A 19172-nucleotide genomic window follows, 5' to 3' on the forward strand; every position below is an offset into this window, starting at 1 on the left:
GAAAGAAGCCCTGTGTCCATCCTGCATTTTCTTTGTGTGCTAGTCTAACTAATGAGGATTTTAGATGATGTATTTCTTTTCCTCTGTGATTTAAAGCTTGCTTGACTGTGGTCACCAGTGTTTATGTTTTACCACCATATGAAACTCACTCACTTACTCACTTTCTTAACCGCTCATCCAATTAGGGTCGCGGAGGGGTGCTGGAGCCTATCCCAGCTTTTCAATGGGTGCAAGGCACACAGTAACACCCTGGACGGGGCACCAGTCCATCGCAGGGCAGACACACACACACACACACATTCACCTATAGGGCAATTCAGTGTCTCCAGTTAAGCTGACTGCATGTTTTTGGACTGTGGGAGGAATCCGGAGCTCCTGGAGGAAACCCACTCAGACACAGGGAGAACATGCAAACTCCACACAGAAAGGACCCGGACCGCCTCGCCTGGGGATCGAACTCAGGACCTTCTTGCTGTGAGGGGACAGCGCTACCCATGGGTGCACCGAGCCACCGTGCTGTCCAATATTAAACTCAAGTGGAAATAATGACTCCAATATTTCCACTGTGGGTTTTCTGAATTAAAAGTAAAGTCATGATGGACCCACTCGTTAGCAGACTCGAACCTCTTACAGTGAAGTCGTCTCACCCCTGACCCGTCTCTCTCTCTCTCTTTCTCTCTGTCCTTTAACAGACGGAACTTCGACGTTGTGTCTGTCTTCGGTACGGGAGCTGCCGTCCCAGCTTCAGGATCTGTACCAGCAGGGTTATGTCCTCACGGTGGTCCATCCCTTCGTCCACCCATGCGGCCCGGAGGTGGCCAGCATCCAGCGTCAGCTTTACCGAGCGGTGCTCAGCAAGCTGCCCGAGAGGTAAGAAGCCATTAATGGACCAAACTACATGGTCACTATATGGACAGAAGTATTGGGACGCAACAGTAGCTAACAGGTGGAATAAATCAAATATATAACGGAAATTATATGTTTCCAACCTTGCAGCAACAGTTTAGGGAAGGTCCTTTACACAGAAAGCTCTATAAAAACATGAAGAGCACTGAACACTTTGGAAATTTTGGGAAGTGTCTGCTAAATGCCAAAAATGTAAATGTCACTTTGTTTTAGTAGCATTTGGTTTTGAAATGGGACGTCCAACAAGCTCATGGTCGGGTGTCCAAATACTTTTGGTTAGATAGTAGTGTACCGTAAAGTCTCTCACCTCATTCACAGTCACATGTGAAGTCGCCGACCATTTCTGTAAACCAGCTACTAGATGTGTTGACCAGACAGTATAAATCAGTGTTTCAGCACTCAGGGGTCAAGATACTGAACTAGTGATCAGAAGGTCGCTGGTTCAAGCCCCACCGCTGCCAGGTTGCCACTGTTTGGCCCTTGAGCAAGGCCCTTATCCCTCAGACAGTACAATGTCACAGTACTGTAAGTTGCTTTGGATAAAAGCGTCTGCTAAATGCCAGAAATGTAAAGGTCACTCTGTTTTTGAAATGGGACGTCCAACAAGCTCATGGTCGGGTGTCCAAATACTTTTGGTTATATAGTAGTGTGACTTAAAGTCTCTCACCTCATACACAGTCAAATGAGAAGTCGCCAACTGGCCAGTAGATGTGTTGAACAGACAGTATGAATCACTGTTGCAGCAGTCAGGGGGTCAAGATACTGAACTAGTGATCAGAAGGTTGCTGGTTCAAGCCCTACCACTGCCAAGTTGCCACTGTCTAAGCAATTAAGGGTTAAGGGCCTTGCTCAAGGGCCCAACAGTGCCAACCTGGCAGTGGTGGGGCTTGAACCTAGTACCTTTGGATTACTAGTCCAGCACCTTAACCACTAGGCTACAACTGCCTACAAAAACAGGTTATTGCTAAATGTCGTCAATGTAAAGCCGATTAACCTCTGTCTGTCAGGCTCCCGGCCTGGTGGCCAGGTCAAAAAGGTGCAGTGATTAAACCCCCACAAAGACCGTCACCCTTCATCAAAGTAATTTTTAGCTAAATTTACAGTTTATGGTTCAATCCGATACGAGATTTTTTTCTTCTTCATCGTTACTTACATCTGACATCAGACATTTCAGGTTTTGATGTTTATTCGCCGTGTGTCGGGAGGTGCAGCCCTGACCTTACCGGAAAAATGTGATTCTTAATTTTGGAAATGCCTCCTGGCACTAAACACACACACACGGGGATCAATAGCGATCGATCGTTCTCCAGGAGTTCTGTTGTTTCAGTGACTTTCTCAGCTCAACCTGTTTTGCCGGCAACGATTTTATAATTTGACTACACGCAGCTTCGGAATTCATTTCATTATTATTAAACACTGCGTTAGAGCCCAAGTGCCTGGGGTTAGTCCTGAACTGCGGGATCGGTCATGTGGCGAGATAGAAAGTGAGTGAGTGTGTGTGTGTGTGTGTGAGAGAGAGAAAGTGGAAGTACAATTTGAAGAGTGGGTCTCTAATCCACTGGCAAGCAGTAGCCACCACTCAAATCCACATCCAACCCTGATCATGGCCATGCTGGCACAGCCCAAACGTAAGTGTGTGTGTGTGTGTGTGTGTAGAATGGCGTGACCATATGAAGGTCACACGGCTGGACCGGAGGGGACTGGACTGACCTCCCACACAGCTGCCAGTAACTTAACAAAGCCAGTGTGTTTCTCTCTCTGTGTGTGTGTGTGTGTGTGTTTACATCCTCCCTTCATTTTTCTTTCCACCATACGGTCAAAACTCCAATAACCTGCACAGATCCCTGACCTCGCCCCACCGAACACCTCTGGGATGAATTGGAACATTAGTTTTGAGCCAGACATTGAGTCCTGACCTCACTGATGCTCTTTGGACTAAATGGGCACACAATTTCAAAACATACTTAAAAATACTGTATTATGAAGAACTTTCCCAGAAGAGTGAAGACTGGTGAAGTATCAAGAGGTAAACAACACGTCCGTATTAATGGACATGGGTAACATAAGGCTTCTTTTTTGCACAGTAAAGTGTTAAGTGGCATTTGTGCATGTAACTCTGTATTGTAGAGCTGATAAAGGTTTGATAAACTAATCCCTCACCCATGTGGTTCTATCAGCTATTGTTGAGTGGAGGTTCTTGATGCGGCGCCGTCTGAGGGATTCACGAGCGTTCAGCTTAAGCTTGGACCCTTGGCCTTTACGCACTGAAATTCCTCCTGATTCCTTAAATGGTTTAATGATATTCTGCACTGTAGAGGGAGAAATATGCAAATCCCTTCCAATCTTTCTTTGAGGTTCATTTCAATCTTTTAAACATTTCAATCATTTTCTCACACATTTGTGGACAAACTGGATCCTCTGATCATCTTTGCTCATCAAAGATAGGAGTTATATATGCACATGGATCTTATCATACATGCTGCACATCACACATGCCTCTCAAATCTTTCCCTTATGCAGTCAATGCACGTATGCACCTTATTTACTTGTAATAATCTTACATCTACATTGCACACGTTGTCTGATGCTGTACTGTCTATGTCGCTGTTGTATTGTTTATTCTATGTTTATCTATAGTGTTCCTTTTTCTATTATTTAACTAGATGTATATATGTTAACATCTTGGCGAATAATAAAGATTCTGATTCTGATATTGTGTTCACATGACCATACTGTATAATGGACATAAACAAGAATCCCATGAGTCACTGCTGCACGATGCACCTGATACACATGAACCAGAACAACTCTCAGTACCATGTGGTCACCAATACCATGTTAGTGGTTACACTGCAGAGCTGAGAATGTCATGAACCAAATAACAACTGGTAAGAGGGGTTTAATTCCACAGCTGTTCAGTGGGCTGAGGTCAGCGGTTAAGGCACTCGAGCAGTAATGGAAAGGTCACTGGTTTAAGCCCCAGCCTTGTCAGGTTGCCACTGTTGGACCCTTGAGCGACATTAACCCCTTATTGCTTAGACAGTCTACTGTAAGTCGCTTTGGATAAATATATATAAATGTAAATAAAGTTTCTTTGACCCGAGCTTTTCTTTATGTCTTCATGGAACAGGAAAGGGCCTTCCCCAAACTATTGCTGCAAAATTGGAAGCATGTTATTTCCTTTATATGATTGATTTTTTTTTTCATCTGTTAGCAACTGTTAAGGCTGGAACACATGAATTCAAAAATTAGAAAGGGTGTCCCAATACTTTTGTCCATGTGTATAGAAGATAATACAAGTGTGTGTGTGTGTGTGTGTGTGTGTGTGTAAGGATGTGTTGATCTATGACTATAGACAGTATAGACTCCCAGAGGACCGGTGGAAAGATGCCTCAGTCTGAAATTCATTCAGCTTTATTTACAGTCGCTCTCTCTCTCTCTCCCCCCCCCCCCTTCCCCACTCTCTCTCTCTCTGCTATTAAATTCACTTTTATTGCTCTCACTGCAGTTATTTACAGAATCGCTGAAGCGTTCCTGAGCTGGTAACAATAACTATATGGCATGTAAACAAGAGGTCGATAAAACTACTAATAGGGAAACCAGTATATAAACACTTAGCATTTGTTCCCTCTGTCACTGGGACATGAATTGGCATTGACGCGAATGCTAACGGTGAGCTCTTTTATTATATTTACTCTACAAACATTTACATTCACCTGGTATAAACTTTTCTTTGCACACGCTGCACTAGAAATTTCACACATAAATCACAGGCTTCACATTGACATTTTTAGCATTTTGCAGACGCCTTTATCCATTACAGTCACAGTATACTGTCTGAGCAATTAAGGGTTACGGGCCTTGTTCAGGGTCCCAACAGCAGCAACCTGGCAACCCTTCATTCTTAGTTTAGCGATGCCTAGTTCACACTACACGATTTTTGCCCTGATATTTGCTCGGCGACCGGTCGGCGCTAGATTTGCCGGCTCGGGAGCAACTCGGCGTTCACTCGGCGATCGAAACTCGGCTCTCAATCGCTACTCAACAACTCGATCCGAGCGACCGTAGAGAGATATCTAGCTTCTCAAATATCTGGATATAAGTTGCCCGGCTGGCAATGAGTGCTATGTCGAACAGCCAATGAGAACGCAAGATACGGTGTGAGGGGAAACACTGGGGAGGGGAGGAGTGTAAAAAGGTGGGACAGGGGCCTAATATAGTTTATATCAGAATACACCGGCAGACACACAAGTTATTCAGTATTTCTGACCTTATCGTTCTCTACAAAACACCCACGCTGCATTGCAAAAAATATTTATTAACCTCCAACTCACTACAAAACAATCCATGCTGTTTGTCCATGCTCCTCATTAAACCCCTCGTCACTTCTCGCATGACAAAACGTAGTTTGGGAGACCAGAGAAGCTCGCCTGTGATTCCAGTTGGTGATAGATCGTATAGTGTGAGACCCCCTATCGCCGATCAGTCGTGTAGTGTGAAAGCCACACCGACCTGAAAGACTCCCGATTACAAGAGATCCAGTCGTGTAGTGTGAACTGTACAGCGACCTGACCACTTGGAAAGTCGTGTAGTGTGAACTTGGCATTAGCCGATTAGTCTTCCACCGTTCCTCCGCTGGAGACCTTGATGGTATCCAAGAAGGATATATTCGCCTGACACGTACTCCCTCCGACATGTGCGGAGTCCACCGCCCAGTTCTTATTCGCTCGTATTTCGGTGGATTGGCGCGTGAGAGTCGCACTCCGATCTCTACGTTCCTTCACTTCTGTACAGGCAACTCGGGCAACTAACCAGGGTCCTTACACAGCTTTAAAGAGCCCACTCCCTTCTAAAGTCCGGTCTTTTCCCACCCAGCAGACTAGTGGCCGAAAACTAAAACTACCAGAAGCAGTCCAGAATCCCAGCGCTGGTGTGCTAGCAGAATATCCCGCTGTGCCACCTAGGCCTTATTTTTTAGATTACTGTACACTTATACCACAAACTCCGTGGCTCAGGAGTAGCGCTGTCGCCTCACAGCAAGAAGGTCCTGGGTTTGATTCCAAAGTAAATCAGTCCGAGTCCACAAACTCTGTGTGGAGTTTGCATGTTCTCCCCGTGTCTGTGTGGGTTTTCTTGCTGGAGGTCCGGTTTCCTCCCACAGTCCAAAGACGTGCAAGTGAGGTGAACTGGAGATTTGAACTCAAACTGATGAATCATGGGTAACCTGTAACTACCTGTCCTGTCATGAATGGGACCAAAGTGTAAAACATGACCTTAAAATACCCCCCAAAAATATGAGGGATCTTCAAAAAGTTTCCTCACTTTTATATTATAAGCGATGAGGGTGTAGTAGTAGGAGGAGTAATCAGTCGTGTCTGAGAGACTGAGAGACGCTTATAGTCCGGATTTAGCTCCATCTGATTTCCACCTTTTTGGATGCTCAAAGAAGCTTTAAGGGGAAGAAGATTTTCATGTGATGATGATGTGAAAGCAGTGGTGCATCAGTGGCTATGAGCTCAACCAAAAACGGCCTCAGCCCCAGTATAAAAACGTCAAGGCATAACGCCGCTTACACATACACACGGTAGAGCTAGGCTAATTCATTAGCTCACCTGTCTCAAGTCCTTCAGCCGCCGCCGCAACAGTCACGTTAGCGCTCTTTGTCAGGACCGGTTTCAGATATCATTTGTCGGACATTAGTCAGGAGGCAGAGTGGAACGCGTACGGGCGAGCGGGGACGAGCGGGTGGCTGCCGTTCCTAATTTCAAATGTCAAGCGGCCGATGTTTCTTTTTGAACCGCTGTTCCAGTTGAGTGAGGAATGCTGGGTAATTTATCCTGGATCGGGGGGGATTCCATTAAGGTTGATACGTTCACAGAACAGTATTCATGCTCGGCGAAATAGCGGCGCTACATAATTAATGCACTGATGAAAGATTGTGAAACACACGTTAAGTGGATTCAAAATGACAATGTTGTCATGGTAATGCCCTAACACACACACACGTGTTCACGCGAGCACACACACACACACACACACACACACACACACACACACACACACACACACACACACACACACACACACACACACACACACACCTGTTCCCATAATCCTCTGAAAAATATGAATAGAGCGTAAAAACACATATCCTGCACTGCAAGAGTATGAATGTGATTGTTTTGTAAGGCACGTTTATGCACGTCAAGACAGGGAAGTGGTAGCTCAGTAATCAGATGGTTGTTGGCTCAAGTCTCACCACCAGAGATGAGCACACACAGCGACTTCAGACTCAAAACAGACTCGTTTCAAATGACTCGGACTGGACTCGAGACTCGTAAAAATGACTTGTGGACAACAAAAGTCAGCAACATTAGTTACATGTGACAATTATACATATATATATACGATCCGACATCATTCTGATCGTGTCATTTTCTGCTCTCTAATAATAATAACGCTCCGGCCGTCTTAACCCGCAACGCACGTAATGGCTAAATGTTCCAGCCAGCTTCCGGCGTAGTGATGAAGCGTCGCTCTCTACTTAAAATGGTGGAATACCCTACCTAGTGCACTTCACAGTAACAGATAATGTGAATGGAACGCTCCTACAGAATTGTCGCTAATGATTGTAAGAGCCGCTTTCTGAACCAATCAGAGCTTCTGATTGTAATTGTTAGTAAGAAATGCTGTTATTTGTATTTATTCAGTTTGCGTCACACAGATGACGTGGTAATGAAACACTCGATCGGCTTTCTAACGAGCTCCTGTTTTACTTCACAACCGGGAAAAGTTTGGAGGTTTTTAATTATAAGCACATTTACAAAATAACGGATTCTATTCCTAATGGGACACACGCTTATAAATTTAATAGCATCTGGAAGAACAGAAGCTAAGGTAAGCAGTGGTTATGATTTTTTGCTTTGATTGGGATTTTGGCTGCTGTGCCGTAATTTGCAATGAAAACAAAACGTCAGTTTAAGCTTTTAACTGGTACCTAGGAAAGTAAAGGCACGAAGAAAAACTAAATACACTCGCTAATCTGTTGTTGTTTTTTATCTGAACTTACAGATTATTTGTTTATTTCTATGCTACATTTCCAATATATGTTTTGTGTAGATTATTGACTCGTGACTCGACTCTGACTCTAGCCTAAAGACTTGTGACTTGACTCGGACTCTAGCCTAAAGACTCATGACTCGACTCGGACTCTAGCCTAAAGACTCGTGACTCGACTCGGACTCTAGCCTAAAGATTCATGACTCGACTCGGACTCTAGACTAAGACTCGTGATGGGTTTTTGCTAAGTACATGGATCAGTGGTCACTTGCCAAGGTCATGAAGAAAACCCAAACCGTCACCTTATACTCAGGGTAATAAAAACAAACCTGCCGTAAATTAGAAACTGCTAAAACACGGATACTGTCCACAGTCAAGCAAGCTACACAAAGTGCTTTTTGAGTACACAGCCGCCTCAAAGCTCATGAAGGGTACAGATGTGGATCTCCAGGTCCCTGATGATTTGCAGCACCCACACTAGCTGCTAAAACACGGATACCGTCCACAGTCAAACAAGCTTCACATTGTGCTTTTATGAGTACACAGCCGCCTCAAAGCTCATGAAGGGTACAGATGCTACAGATGTGGATCTCCGGGTCCCTGATGATTTGCAGCACCCACACTAAATGATGTGCCACTGTCACAACTCTCACTCTGTCTGACGTTATCAATCAAGTCCTCCAGGCTAACATCAGCATGTTCACACATGTGCATACACACACACACACACACACAATCATCATCATCATCATCAGGCGGATTTATGCCACAAGCTCCTCGCAGCTGTAATCACGTAAGGAAACAAATTAGAACGTGGGTTCCTCCTTCGCTTCTTTCTGTCCTAATCTGAGCACGTTCATCTCAAAATAATTCATGAACTGTCTGTGTGGGTTAGAGGCAGAATGCATTTATTTATGCAAATGCTGTTCATTTACAAAAAAAAAATGCATTTCTCCACATATGCACGATGTGATCAAAAGTATTTGGACACCCAACCATGAGCTTGTTAAACATCCTATTAAAAAACAAATGCTATTAAAACAGAGTGACCTCTATGTGATCTTTTTAGCTAGAACAACAGCCGCTCTTCTCAGAAGGCTTAGTACAAGGCTGTGAAGTATGTCTGTGGGAATTTGGGCTGATTTAGTCAAAAGAAAACAGCAGTTGATGTTCCAGTTCATTCCATAGCTGTTTAGTGGGGCTGAGGTCCCTCCATCAGCTTTCCTAGGTCTTTATAGATCTTGCTTTGTGCACAATGGCACAGTCATGCTGGAGCAGGAAAGGGCCTTCCCTAAACTCCTGCTGCAAAGTTGGAAACATTATATTAATTTATTACAGATGTTTTCTGAAACACATGAATTAAAAAATAACAAATGGTGTCCCATTACTTTTGAAGATATAGTGTACATCACATTCTATCTATCATCTGTCTGACTATCTGTCTGCCTGCCTCTGTCTGTCTGTCTATCTCTCTTTCTGTCTGTCTGTCTACCTGTCTTTATCTATCTGTCTGTTTGTCTATCTTTCTATCTATTTGTATGTTTATTTATCTGTATGTCTATTATTATATGTTTATGTGTCTGTCTAGTTATCTATCTGTCTGTTTATATACCTGTCTGTCTGTCTATATTTCTATCTATCTGTCTGTCTATATTTCTATATATCTATCTGTCTGTCTATTATTATATGTCTGTCTGTCTGTCTGTCTGTCTGTCTATCTATCTATCTATCTATCTATCTATCTATCTATCTGCCTGTCTATCTATCTATATATCTGTCTATCTTTCTCTATATCTATCACGCTGAACATGAGGCCCCAGGATATCACACACCTCCTCCAACACATATGAAGCCTTCTCGAGCATCTTCATCAGTTACTAGCACAACACACACACAGAGAGTCTCAGTACGTACACAGAATCAAACTCCTCCACTCGAACCTTGATACTTGAGGCTGTAATGGACTACAGTACAACTGCTATGGACCCCAGTGCCCACATTGCATATATACTGTACATTTATACAAAACCATTACACTTGATGTTTGGCTTTAATTAGTCTAGTAGAGTCGGCTTTGAACCAGGTTTGATCCACTGCGCATTTTGGTTTGGACACTAGGTGGACAGGCTACTCTGAACTGCCCCTAGGTGTGAGTAAATGCGCCAGAATCTGCGATGGACTGGCACCTCTGCCCAGCGTGTATTCCATACCTTGTGTTTCAGGGATGGTCTCATGGCCACATGAGAGAAACTGTATATAGGCAGCAGATGGCTGTGTGTCATCTAAAGGCAATCATCTCCTCCTGCAGCGTGTGTGTGTGTGTGTGTGTGTGTGTGTGTGTGTGTGTGTGTGTGTGTGTGTGCGTGTAAGTGTGTGATGGCAAGTGCTGTGCCCGAGGCTGGTACCTGCTGGGCTGTGTAGCAGGAATAGCCTCACTGTTGGGTTGAATTCCCACTGCTGTTTTTTCTCTCACACCTTAGACTTCCAAACTACACTATATGGACAGAAGTATTTGGACACCCTTTCTAATTATAACGTAATAAATCAATTATATAAAGGAAATTATAATTATATGCGTCCAAATTTGGATTTCTTGACCAACATCAGCGCCCAGCCATTCAAACACTGTCATCTTTTAAATGAACGGGCACAAATTTCCACAGACAAACCTTTGAAGCTTTCTCACAAGAGCTGAAATGGCCACATAGAGGTCACTCTGTTTTAATAGCATTTGCTTTTGAAATGGGACGTTGAACAAGCTCATGGTCAGGTGTCCAAATACTTTTGGCCACACATCTTAAGGATGATTAAATCAAACAGGATGGACCTGACCATAATCTGAAGTGCCACAGTGAAGGGCACTCTGTTATAGATTTTGTTGACTCTTTTTCATTAGCAGCATTTTGAAAGCTTGTTTTTGCTTTGTAATCACATAATGCTACCACCGCCATACTTTACAGATACCACAGCATCACTTCACTTGACCTACAAGCGTAAAAATGTTTCGTATCATCAGACCACAAACGTTACCTTGTTGGGACGTCTTCAAATAAATCTAAAGAGCCTCAGTCACAGCCGACAGCCGACAGTCGATAAACGATGGAACAAGCTCAGATGTCCACATACTTTTGGCCATATAAAGGATAAACGTATTTTTTCAGAGTAAACGTGCGTTTCCTACTCCACAGACAGCAGCACAATATTGACTCGCTTCTTTATTAAATTACGGCAATATTTGTTTGCGTGTGCAAATGTACATCATGAATTATGCACAACCTACCACGATTTGTCAATTCCAGACGTCACGAGCTCTGAAAATAAATCCGAATAAATTACAAATCCAACGTGAAGTAGATTGGAAATGGGGGGAAAAAACAACACGACTGGTCCGACAAGCTAAGTTTGGATGAGACACTGCAGAGCCGGAGATTCTGAACGAATGTGGTCAACCGACCAGGATAATCAATCCAATCTAGCAGACACAGATTACATCTTATTACACGACTATAGGGATTTGCTTCAATTGAAAAACGAGAACAGACGTTCTAATTTATTCCTAAGGTGCTGATAGGCTTCTGGATTTCTGCATGGGTCCACACCAAACCCATTTATTTAAAGACGGCACCAGAAGCGACACTCCCTAAACTGTTGCCCAAAAATTGGAAACACTTGGGGGGGATTGCTGGAGCCAATCCCATCCTCAGTGTCTCCAATTAACTTGACTGCATGTTTTTTTTACTGTGGGAGGAAACCGGAGCTCCCGGAGGAAACCCACACAGGCACGTGGAGAACATGCAAACTCCGCACATAAAGAACACGGACCACCCTGCCTGGGTATCGAACCCAGGCCCTTCTGCAGGCAGTTAAGGGTTAAGGGCTTTTCTCAGGGACCCAACAGTGGCCACCTTCCAGTTACTAGTCCTGAGTTATCACTGGTTTTATCAACACGGCGTTGCTCATTTTGATCTCAGGATTGGATGCATCTGCTCAGAACAGTTTTTACGTTGATGTCTCTTCCATAAAAAATTTGGACCTAAAGTTAAAACCTGAGCTGAAAGCAAACTTTTTTTATACACTATGTGGCCAACAGTATTTGGACACCTGACGATAAGCTTGTTGGACGTCCCATTTCAAAAACAAATGCTATTAAAACAGAGTGACCTCTAACAACAGCCGCTCTTTTGAGAAGGCTTCTCACAAGACTTTTAAATACCCATTCAGTCAAAAGAGCATCTATTTGTATGTCAGTCAAGAAAGTCTCAGTTGATGTTCCAGTTCATGTCTTTATAGAGCTTGCTTTGTGCTGGAACAAGAAAGGGCCTTCTCTAAACTATTGCTGCAAAGTCTGAAGCATATAATTTCCTTTTATAATTGATTTATTACACCTGTTAGCGATTGTTGTGGCTGAAACACATGAATTCAAATTAGAAGGAAGGTCTTAATAGTTTGGTCCACTTTATAAAAGCAGGACTTTTTTGTTGACCAAAATTGACAAAATATTGATTTTAAATTGTGATAGATGATGACTGCTGAGTGTTACATCACTGATCTCTCGCCCCGGCTAACTGTTATGCATTTATTAGCGGCGGACGTGACTAAACCAGCAGAATCAACGTGTTAAAACAGAATTTTTGTTCTTTCTTTCCAGCTGTGAGAAGAGCCAGGCCGAGTTTGAGCCTTATCATCTGAAACTGGAGGAGTGTTTATCTGCTGACCATGTTCCCACCCCGGAGCACATTCAAGGCTACGTGAAAAAAGTAAGTGTGCAAGGGCTGCGCCACACACACACACACACACACACACACTACCCGCTCATATCGGATCTATCTGTCTATCTCTCTGTCTATCTATCTATCTGTCTGTCTGTCTGTCTGTCTATCTAGCTATCTATCTATCTCTATGTGTCTATCTATCTGCCTGCCTGCCTGTCTGTCTGTGTCTGTCTATCTATTTCTGTCTGTCTATCTGTATTTATGTCTGTCTGTCTGTCTATCTATCTCTATCTGTCTGTCTATCTATCTATCTATCTATCTATCTATCTATCTATCTATCTATCTATCTATCTATCTATCTATCTATCTATCTATCTATCTATCTATCTATCTAACTGTGTCTGTCTGCCAACCTGCCTGCCTGTGTCCGTCTATCTATCTATCTGTCTGTCTGTCTGTCTGTCTGTCTGCCTGTCTGTCTATCTATCTCTGTCTGTATTTATGTCTGTCTATCTATCTATCTGTCTATATATCTATCTAGCACATTCTACGTGAACAAAGTAAGTGTGCAGGGCTGCGCCGCCACACACACACACACACACACACACACACACACACACACACACACACACACACACACACACACACACACGCTTGTATCGGATCCGGATAGGAGGGTCCAGGAGGCTTCTGTCCACGCAGAAGTCTGAATAGGTGCAGGCATCGTTCATTCTGTGATTGAATCGATATTAAAAAGCGACGGGCCCCCGCGGCTCGACGTCTGGGTGAACTCGTCTTTCCGACGTGAATATCTGCAACGTTATTACTCTCGGCGAACGGGCGGGACATCAATCTCAAAAACGGAAATGATTCCCGCTGCCCTTTCTCTAACGAACGAGAGAACAAATTACTATTGCAGTCGACCGGCTTCTTATCTGTTCGATTTCATTTGTCGTACAAAAAAATAATACTAATAATAATGACAGACCCACGGCATCGACGTGCAGAAACGTATTAAACAACGCGGCTGGAGGACGGCCCCACACCCGCGCTGCGTTTTTTATTCTAATGTTAGACAGAATAAACTGGTGGGTGTCATTACAGCGACTCTGCGGAAGGCCTCGGGCCGGGATTTATTAAAGCAGGCAGAATGGAGAATGGCGTCATTAGCATTCCTTGACAGCTAACAATTCAATTTCATTTGATGAGAATAGGAATATGGGGCGAAGGGTGGGGGGGACGTGAGGCGACACACCAGGCACAGCGAGGCCTTGGACCTTAGCCATTCTAATCACATCTTGATAATACTGAATACGCCAATTCAGGACAGGGAGGTTGGCGGCATCGTAAATAACAGGTTTGAATACAATGTGGTTACTGGGAAGAGCGTGAAATATTATTAATGTGTGAAGTTCCCGACAACAAACAGAACTAAAGAAAAGCTTATTCTCAACACCAGGTGATTTTTCCTCTCACATAACAGAGTGTCAAAACTATTTTTGTCCCCTGGTGGCATTTCTGTGTTTCATTATGAGACTTAACTTGTGAGCTTTAGTTATTTCTACATCTTATTCAGCTCCAGAACTCCCAGGCTGCCCTGAGATTATTAAAGCCAAAAGTTTACACAGACTTAAAAAGAAATATGACATCTGTCTGTCTATCTATCTGTCTGTCTGTCTGTATATCTGTCTGTCTAGCTATCTATCTGTCTGTATATCTATCTGTCTGTCTATCTGTCTATCTCTCTGTCTGTCTGTCTATCTATCTATCAAACTGTCTGTCTGTCTATCTATCTACCTAACTGTCTGTCTGTCTATCTAGGTCTGTCTGTCTATCTGTCTGCCTGTTTGTCTGTCTGTCAATCTTTCTACCTAACTGTCTGTCTGTCTATCTATCTATCTGTGTCTGTCTGCCTGCCTATTTGTCTGTCTGTCTATCTATCTATCTATCTATCTATCTATCTATCTATCTATCTAACTAACTAAATAACTAACTAACTAACTAACTAACTAACTAACTAACTAACTAACTCAGGAGTTTCCCGCCACAAGAATTACAAACATCCATTCATTCACTGTTTTACCACCACTTTATCCTGGTCAGGGTCGCAGTGGGTCTGATTCACTGGGCAAAGGCAGGAAACACCCTGGACAGGTCGCCAGTCCATCACAGCACATTTACACACACTGGGCAATTTCTAGTAGCTCCAGAAACCTGGTTGGTTAATCGAACCCAGGACGTTCTTGCTGTAAGGCAACAGCCCTACCCACAGTGCCGTCGTGCCAGTGTGCCACCCCACCTTGCAAACAGGCGTATACCAACAATTTTACTGCATAATATAAATGCACAGAGCCCTGATTTTAACCCTCTGAACTCTTCCAGGATGAATTGGAATGTCATTTAAAGCGTTTTCACCCAACTTTGGGCACAAATGCCCACAGACTTGTGCCAAATTCCTGTAGAAATGCTTCTCAGAAGAGTGAAGGCTGTAATAGCTACAAGAACAAAGATGCCCATGGTTTGCAATGTCCAACAAACTCATGGTCAGGTCCACATACTTTTGGCCCAAAATTATATGTATACCATTGTAGTTTTGGATTGGATTTAGATTTTTGCATCTGTTCTGTCTCTTTGACTGATTAAAACATACTGCCTGGACAGAAATACATAAAACACTGCCAGGTCTGGTATGTGGACCAGATTCACCCTTAAATACCGGAGCATCAAATAAAGAAAGAAAGAAAGAAAGAATTGTCAAATTGTTCTCTGCTGAGGAGTTTAATCTAGCGTTTAATCTGTGTGTCCCCCCCTCCCCCCAGCAGATTCAGGACGCAGCTGACCAGGGCATAATTTTTGCTGGCTTCGTCCAGGAACCAGCCGGCCTCCACCCTCGTGTGACCATACGGGGAGGCGGCCGAGAGGCATCCCTGTCTCTTCACTCCAGTCCGAGTTCTCTACGAGGCTCCGAGATCACGGCGAGCCCGAGCCATCTGGGAGAGAGCGGGGCCGAGGACTGGGCCGGGGAGGGAGAGACGGACGAGCCAAGAACCTCTGGAGACGCAGGTCTGGACGAGGATTTAAAGAGAAAATCCATAGGAAGAGTGTTTAGTGATTTGGATTAAATATATTACTGTAATTACAGGTGGAGACACGCTGTCGGATGGTATGTCCACTTTTTCCAAATCGGAATGCTGTGATGGAAAGGATGATGCTCCGTCGCCCATCAACAACAAAGCCAAAAACGGAGAGTTAAATGAAAAAGACAGCAGGCCGTGTCTGACCAAAAGGGGTAAGAACTTAATTTGATATGTTAATTAATCAATTATTCACTGTTAAAAAACACTATTTAGGGTGCTCAGGTGATGCAGCGGGACATTCCGCCCCGGTTCGAATCTCAGCTCTGCTACCGGTCGGCTGGGCACCAACTAGTGAGCACAACTGGCAGAGCATCCAGCAAACAAAATTGGAGTCTGCTGGGTGGAAAAAGGCCAGACTAAGTGCATGTGGTCTTCAAACGCTGTGCAAGGACCCTGGTTAGCAGACCGAGGCGCCTGGATGAGCCTCATGTGCAAATCCACCAAAGCACGGGGAAAAAGAAGAGGTCTGCAAGGACTGCGCATGTGTCGGAAGGGGCGTGGAGCAGGCAAATATACCCTCCTCGAACGCAATCAGGATGCCCGGCAGTGGATTGGAAATAGGAAATAGGAGAAAAAAAAACAATATTTAGACTAATATTATACTTAAATTGACTCCATCTTAAAATAACTTGACACATAATGGCTCAATAATATGATTCACTTACGGCTTGATCTCTTAATGACACAAATGCCTTTAGGATTATTTGTTCCTTGACTACTTGATTGGTTGGTTACATTTATTAATGATTCAGTCGCTCAATCAATTCAATGAATTCTTTATTGGTTTTTAGCCCAATTTTCACCCAATCCAGTCATGGCCAAATGAGGATGGCCAAGGCTGTCACGGTCCCCCTCTGACACGTTCACAGCTGAAGATCACTTCTTCTCACCTGCCAGGTGTGGGGTCTCACAGAGAGCAGTATTGCCTATGGAGAGTCAGGCACTGCCATCCATAACCGATCAGTCATCCACTTGTCGAGGCATAAGCTGCCCAACAACAAAAAACCCTGTTTCAGCCACCGTCCCTCATCCTACAGACACGAAGATGATTCAAAATCGTCTCTTGATGGCTCAAACTCCGACTCAATCTGCTGTTGGCTCGATTTCTTTGGACCTTAACTTGAGAAGTCAACAAGTGGACAACTCAATAGCTTGATGACTCCTTTTATTATGAACTAGATTCCCTAATGATTCAATCACATATATAACAATATACAAAAACATGATTCCTCCAATTTACTGACAACTGACCTCATGACGACTCAATCCATTGATAACTAAATTCTTTTATGTCATGATTTTATTACGTAAACACCATTATACATTATATAAAGGTCAAGGAATAAAGTTTTGCCCATTAAAGATTTTCAGTGTAATTATGAGTGGGTCCTCAGTAACACATTTTTCTTAAGATTGAACGAGAGCAGTTGTAGCTATTGATGGGAAGGTTGCTGTTTAAACGCCTCTAAATAAAACCCTTATCCATCAGTTCTTTTTTTATATTATTGTTTATGCATTTTCTCCCGACTATTGGCGTATCCAATTACCAGTTGCATTACGCTTCCTCTCTACTGATGCCGATCCCCGCTCTGATTGAGGAGAGCGAGACACATGGCCCTTCTGACACGTGTGCAGTAGCCGACTGCATCTTTTCACCTGCACGAAGCGAGTTCATATGCGGATCAGCTTTGTGTACGGAGAGCCAAAATCTGATCACCGCATTTATTCCTCGACTCTGTGCAGGCATCATCAATCAGCCGTCATCAATCAGAATCCCTATCCGGATCCCACCCTGTATGAACAACAGCCAATCATTTTTCATGTAGGCGCCCAGACCAGCCAGATGGCAGAGCTGAGTTTCGAACCATCACACCACCTGAGTCCCCATCCCTCAGTTCTGTGAATTGTATTCAGTCAGCTGTCAGTCGCATTGGATAAAAGCGTCAGCCAAATGCAGTAAATGTCATTTTTGATGTAATTAAGTCTTCTTGTGCGGTGCTTTATCAGTGAGGTTGAGTGAGCATCATTATCATTTCAACATGATTATAAACTGATTATAAATAGGGATCAATTAAGCTTCTAATCCTCTGATTTTCCACCTTTTAAATAACGTTTATATTGTCTACCACAATGTCTCACCAGCCTCCGTTCCCTTCAGACAGTCTTTCCAGCATTCGAACTCCGCTGAACATGCCAAATGGATGTTCAACAGCTTTCCGTAGTCTCTGCATTTCCAAAAGAAACACGCGCAGGGTTTTAGATCAAGCCTCGTTTGAGCTGTTTGCACGGCGAACCAGATGGCGTCCCTTGCTCTCGCGATCAGCGAGCGAATCAGAAACTGTAGCGTTGCGCACGCAGCGAGCCGTGTTGTGTGAAACGAGGCATGCTGGGATGCCTGTGGTGGGATCTTGGGCTCCATCTGGACGACAAAGTGGCGGATCTGGAAGTGGATGGAGAGAAATCCCGATCGCTACCGTCGGAACTCGGAGTCTGTGAGATAAAGTTTGTTTTGTTTATTTATTAGGATTTTAACATCATTTTTTACACTTTTGATTATATTCAACGACAGAAACGGTTGTTACTCATTACACAAGGTTCATCAGTTCACAAGGTTATATCGAACACAGTCATGGACAATTTAGTGTCCCCAATTAATCTCACTTGCACGTCTTTGGACTGTGGGAGGAAACCGGAGCACCCGGAGGAAACCCACGCAGACACGGGGAGAACATGCAAACTCCACACAGAAAGGACCCAGACCGCCCTACCTGAGAAACGAACCCAGGTCCTTCTTGCTGTGAGGTGACAGTGCTACCCACTTAGCCACCGTGCCGCCCCACCGTGAGATGAAGCGCCTCCAGGAGACGTGATGGTGTGGGGTTTTTTTTTTGGTGTTCGGTTTTGTTTGGGCAGAAATGAAGGTCAGAAGAGCTTCGAACTGCTGGATTGCTGAAGTGTGAGAGAAATAAAGCAGCCGCTGTCAAGAGCGGCTTATCAAAATCTATTTCTGGTCCCATTTCAGTCATTTCTTTCAATTTTTCTCAAAGAATTATGCCCTTGAGGGGGTAATGGTCAGAGCTTTGGGGATTTATGAGGAATGTGTTGATGTTGAAACACATTTTAGACAAAAAGCATTAAGCAAGTGGCTGAATAAATGCCGGAGACTGAAGTGACCCGGTCAGCTGTCTATCAGACCACGTGCCAGGAGATGTGACAGTCTGTAATTGTCCTCGTGTGCTTGTTTTCTTGTCTGGAATAAAATGAGACCTTTGAAATGGACTGGCACTGTTTTCCAAAACGTTTAAGTCTCACAGTGGCCGCCCCTCATCACACCCCTTAGGGTAGCGATCCCCAACCT

The 19172-nt window shown here is 43.9% G+C and overlaps 1 protein-coding gene across 1 annotated transcript in view; it reads left to right on the forward strand.

Moving 5' to 3' along the window:
* The first annotated feature begins 494 nt into the window (after positions 1-494).
* Positions 495-19172, forward strand: part of LOC134300751 (raftlin) — a 59051-nt gene continuing 40373 nt past the window's right edge. Inside the window, exons 1-5 of the mRNA XM_062985173.1 lie at positions 495-498; positions 693-870; positions 12614-12722; positions 15497-15740; positions 15820-15966. Of these exons, the coding sequence (XP_062841243.1) occupies positions 495-498; positions 693-870; positions 12614-12722; positions 15497-15740; positions 15820-15966 (682 nt within the window). The remainder of the gene's footprint in view (positions 499-692; positions 871-12613; positions 12723-15496; positions 15741-15819; positions 15967-19172) is intronic.

The sequence above is a fragment of the Trichomycterus rosablanca genome, chromosome 23 (genome assembly GCF_030014385.1).
Source record: "Trichomycterus rosablanca isolate fTriRos1 chromosome 23, fTriRos1.hap1, whole genome shotgun sequence".
NCBI classification, from domain to species: Eukaryota; Metazoa; Chordata; class Actinopteri; order Siluriformes; family Trichomycteridae; genus Trichomycterus; species Trichomycterus rosablanca.